The sequence below is a fragment of the Octodon degus genome, unplaced genomic scaffold, assembly GCF_000260255.1.
Source record: "Octodon degus isolate 3935 unplaced genomic scaffold, OctDeg1.0 scaffold00186, whole genome shotgun sequence".
NCBI classification, from domain to species: Eukaryota; Metazoa; Chordata; class Mammalia; order Rodentia; family Octodontidae; genus Octodon; species Octodon degus.
In genome coordinates, this window is record NW_004524762.1 from 1,358,504 (window position 1) to 1,363,637 (window position 5,134).

At 44.0% G+C, this 5,134-nt stretch overlaps 1 protein-coding gene across 1 annotated transcript in view; it reads right to left on the reverse strand.

Annotated features, from left to right (window-relative positions):
• Erich6 (glutamate rich 6) overlaps positions 1 to 4,383 on the reverse strand; it is a 45,528-nt gene extending 41,145 nt beyond the window's left edge. Inside the window, 2 exon segments of the mRNA XM_012517520.1 lie at positions 14 to 105; positions 4,334 to 4,383. Of these exon segments, the coding sequence (XP_012372974.1) occupies positions 14 to 105; positions 4,334 to 4,356 (115 nt within the window). The 5' untranslated portion in view covers positions 4,357 to 4,383.
• Positions 4,384 to 5,134: the final 751 nt, after the last annotated feature.

The following is a 5,134-nucleotide window of genomic DNA, read 5'->3' on the forward strand; positions in this document are numbered from 1 at the left end:
TCAAACTACTCACTTTGGCTCTTCTTTTCAGCCAATTCTTGCATCCAACTTTCTTCAGTTTGTACTGATATTGGAATTCCTGGGTACAAATTTCTATAAATATTTCTGAAATTTAGATCAAAGTGTTTTAAGTGTACTTACTTACATGGTTGCTAGCAAAGCTACTAAACATAATGCATTTCATAGTAAGTGACAAACACATACAGATGATCCTTATTCTATTTTCCTTGAAATGTTTTCTTCCAGTCCCAACTTTTGTGGAAAGCTAAGCACAGGATATACAAGCCTGCACTTTGGAAACTCTTCCTTTCTAAATCTTGGAGGTTCCTAGTATCATACTGTTTTCTCAGGGATTTCCTACTACTTTGTCTATAATTGGTGGGGTAGTGGCATACGCACCTAAATGTTTAAGTTGGCACAAATTGTTCATTTTCAATAGCTTCAAAATAATCCAAACCTTTTTTAAAAAGCTGATATTAAATTAAGTGCATTGTATTTAAAGGATCTGTATTATTTCCTTGAGTAGTTTAATCAGTTATAATAAATTTCTGATTAAAATAACTTACTGGTAATGAGTGAGCAGTGTTTTTTTCAAGCTCCTTTATCTCCTTCAATTTCAATTTTTTAAAAAAGTTGTATTTTCTAAAATAATCAAGTAATAGTTTTTAAAACAGCTTAATCTATTTTAGTATCGCCACTGTTCACTTTTGTTCTTTTATGTCTCTAGCCACTATCTTTTTTTGGGGGGGGTACAAAGCAAAAGTTCATTGAAAGTGTGGCAAATGCTGAGGAGGAAGAAGAGAAGCTATCTGAAGAGTGGAGGCTGCCGCAAGGCGGTGGCCTCTGGCTCAGGACAGCCCCGGTGGCAGGAGGCGTTCATCTTCTTTTTGTGGTGCTGTGTTCCGTGGCACATTGCATCAGTGAAGTGCTTTGTTTTTCAAATCTTGAAATGACTGTGTCCTGTAATAGGTAAACAACTCTGGGTAGGCCACCTGCGCGCTCCCCGAGGAAGTCCTGTTTATCTAATCTCAGGGAGAAACAAGCCAAGCTATGGTGAGGAGAGGAAAGCAACATGAAAGACAATCTCCAGACATTTATTTTTTTCTAATTCAGTGGTTAAAAAACAAACACCTCATCCCTTGTTCATTTTGCCTTTCTTAACCTAACATCAAAGATTATTTCTGGAATTTTGTATAAAAATGGTAGACGGAGGATGGTAACAAAATCAACATTGCTGGGAACATAGCATAGAAGTGGGGAGTTGTTTTTACTCACATTGACCCACTTATCTTTACAAAAGCCACACAAAGTGGAGATTCACATTTTGTTTTGCAAAGAAACCAAGGCTAATGGAGATTCAGGAGCTTCTAAATCTTCACTAATCTTCTCTCAGGCTCCTGAATTCATCTGGCTTCTAAAACATCCCATTTTCAACCAGAATAATAACAAGGTAACAGAAACTGAGACAACATTGGTTGTATGTTTAGGACACGTTTCTTTATTTTTTATTCATTATTTTATTCCATTTACATATTTGGTACTGGGTTTCACTAAGCAGCTCAGACTCATAGTGATCCTCCTGTTTTCAGCCTCCCCAGCACTGGGATTACAGGCATGCACCACCATGCCGGACTCGTTCAAAGGCTTAGTACCCTTGGGGCTGGCACAGCATGTGGAACCGAGGATCGAACCCTGGTCCCTGTGCTTGCCAAAGCAGGTGTATACTTCGCTGAGCTATCTTGCTGGCCCTAGGCCATGTTTCTTTAAAGAACATCCATAATCTCATCAGGTTTGCCAAGGAGTACTTTGAGATATCTATCTGTATCCGCATCTGTATCTATATCAATATCCATATCATCTATATATCTCTATCTATCATCAATATATCTATACAAATTAAGACTGATAAAGGAAAGAGAGATTTCCATGGACTGAAATGGTGTAATAGCAATTCCAGGTCAAGACTTCAGCTGCGTATGCAATTTCCTCCTCCTTCCCCTTCCTTTTCAAGATCTTACTGAAGTAACAGGTAGTTTAGACAATCAGCACTGGCAAATGAGTTATAATTGATGGACAAGCATTACCGAAGTCACTAAAAGAAAGAACCTACATGGCTATAAGTTAAGGTAAAGCCAGAGCAGAGCATACTATAGCTCAAGACAAAAGAATTAAGGTATTTTTCAAAAGGGAGTTTCATTCCTGAGAAATCGCTTCAGCAGAAGCGAGCCTAGGGCATGCGTGCCACAGTCAGCTGTTTATTATTGAAAGCTCTAAAAAAGCGTCACCGTCCCTGGGCTAGGTCAACCCAAGCAAACACAGAAAGGAAGAATCTGGCAACTGCTACCAGAGGAGTTCAAGGAGCAAGCCTGGCACAGCTGCCCAGGCAGGCCTCTTCCTCTCCCTTTCTACAGCACAGGTGGCAGCAGTTTTAATATCTAATATTTTTGTGGCAGAAACTGAACTCAAGACCTTGTGCTTGCCAGGTAGGCACTGGAGCCACTGAGCTGTATCTCTACAGCTTTGGCCCAGTTTTAATGTCTACAGGAGTTCAAAGAACAGCTTTCTAAAAACCATGGGCAACCTGCTCAGGGGGGTTTTAGCCCTGAAAGAGAGGCAGAGTAGAGTATGAGAATACTCTGGACTTGTCCAGTGGGTTTGGGAGAAAAAAGAAGAAGAGATAATCACTCACAACAGTGTTCTGTTCCTAACTCCAGAAATAGTTGGGTTACCCCGCTGAACGGCTTCCTGCCCAGACACTCCTCAGGAGGCCTGCTCCCATATGCCCCACCCACAGCACAAGAACCCTCACCCCCAAACCCTGAAGCCCTCAGCCGCAGGAAGCTTCCATTTTAGCTGTCAGTCATTCACTTAGACATACAGATGTGTAACCAAGGACTTCCTGGTAATTAAGGATAACCAATAGCACGAAAAAGAACAGAACAAGATGAAGAGAACCAACACTGGCCCCCAGAGAAAAGGACTACATAGAGCAAAGGAGATCTTTGACATAATATTGCTCTCAACAAAATCAAACAACAGGGCCACCGAGAGAGCTCAGCAGTTAACTAAGCACCTGCTTAGGCAAGCACAGAGACAGGATCCCTGCCAGCACATGCCATGCTGGCCCTGCCCCTGGGTGTGCTAAGTTGGACTCCGAGATGGGTGTGGTGATGCAGGCCTGTAATCCCAGTGCTGAGTCTGATGTGCATAGTGAGATCCTATACCAAAAACATTTAAAAAAAAATTAAATGGAGCCATGTATTAGCTATTGCTATTGCTATGTTGTTATGAGATTTTATTTCTCCCCCATAAAAGAAATTAAATAGAAGCAAAACTGAAACTTCTAACAGTATGGTAACTCTAGAAAAGAGTGAATTCCCCAATTTTATATCATTGTATATTGTAGTGATGTGAGCCAGAAGTTTACTGTACTGAGGGAGCAAAGAACAAAAAACAGAGCCTAAGGAAACTGGCTCCTTGTAACTCTGCCAAGCTGGAGGCAAGGTAGTCACAGATTCCTGGAGGTGGCACCCTGTCTGTTCTTTGTCCCTTTACCTGGGAAGTTACCAACTCCATATGTAAACTAGTTGGTGAATGCCAGAGGCAATATAGATAGCAATTTGCTTACACCAAATTAGTTTTGCACATTCCTTAGCCTGTTCATAGCCCTCAATACATGTGAGATTTTCCCCTAGTTTGGGGCTCACTTGGATTCATCTCAGGGAGACTCCTGTGGCCTATTTCATCCAGCCTTCCTGTTTCTTTTCACTGCTCCGATCGTTCTACAACAGTATAGCTTAAATTTTAAACCACACCATTAATCTTTTGCTAACAAGTTGAATTGAAAGAAAGAGAGAGAGAGAGAGAGAGAAACGAGAGTAGGAGAGCACAACTTCCCTCCTGCTTTACGAGGTATTTATAAGATTGTGGATTGAGGCACGATGTGACCCTATAGGGGCGTCTTATGAAGATGTTCCAAAGATGTTTCTGGTTTAGTTAAAGCCCTTCGGTAGCAACTGTAAGTAAAACAGCATGAGGGAATGAGGAGGAGAACAGCTTCCACTGCCGCCCACCAGCGATATTCACCTCATGTTACACGGGTTACCGGCTGTGCCATCTCCACGCTAGGTAATCCGGAAGCCAGAGATAGGGAGGACCTTATCTTTATCTCTGACAAAGTGTTTACCAGCGTAGATTAAACAACTCAATTTTTTTAGTAAATAAATTATGAACTTCCTGGATTATTTGCCTCTACTTCCTAAAACGTTTATCCAAAAGATAAATATTACTTGCTTCTAAAAATAATATAGGAAAGCTGAGAGTATTTTCTTACCTATCTACTTTCACTTCTGACATGTCTTTCCCAAATGTTTGAAATATTTTGGGGAAAACCTGTTAAATGAACCATTGAAACCTTTAGCCTCTCCCTCGCAACCTCAGCGTTTCTCAGAAGGGCGATTTTGTCCCCTGGGAACGCGAGGCCAGCGACGTCAGGTGTCATTTTTGATCGGTGTGTGCGAGGCCGCGCACAGTCGGGCAGAGGCCGGGGATCCTCCCGAGCACCCTGCGAGGCGCGGGACAGCGCCCCCACCTCCATCCAAGAACCATCCAGGTCCAAGGGTCAACTTTGGGGGTTTCACAAACGGGCTCTCAATCCCTGCTGTGCCTCTCTCGGCTAAGGAAGTGCCTGGAGTGGTTCCCCTGCGGGAAACTAAACACGCGAAAGAAAGCTGGGGTTTTTCTGAAGGAGCCCAGCACCCCCAAGCTCTGCTCCTCCAGGAGTAACGGAGCATTGCGAACAGCTCGGCTTGTTTCCCCTTGGATGAAGCTATTCATCTAGACCATAAAATACGAACCACGCCCCCAGCGTGTGTGTGTGTGTGTGTGTGTGTGTGTGTGCGTGTGTGTGTGCACGTGCGCGCGGGCCGGCGGGCGGCGTGCTTGGCTGGGAGGACACTCGGGACGGCGGGGTCTCGGAGCCCCACGGGCTCCACGAGAGGCTGGAGAGCACCGAGGCCGTGGGGCTCAGGCCGGGGCTGACCACGCTGATGAGGCGGGGCCGAGGCTCCGGTACGTCCCGCTCGTCCCGTTCGTCGTCCTCCTTGTCGCCGAGGCCAAAGACCGTCCAGCGGTC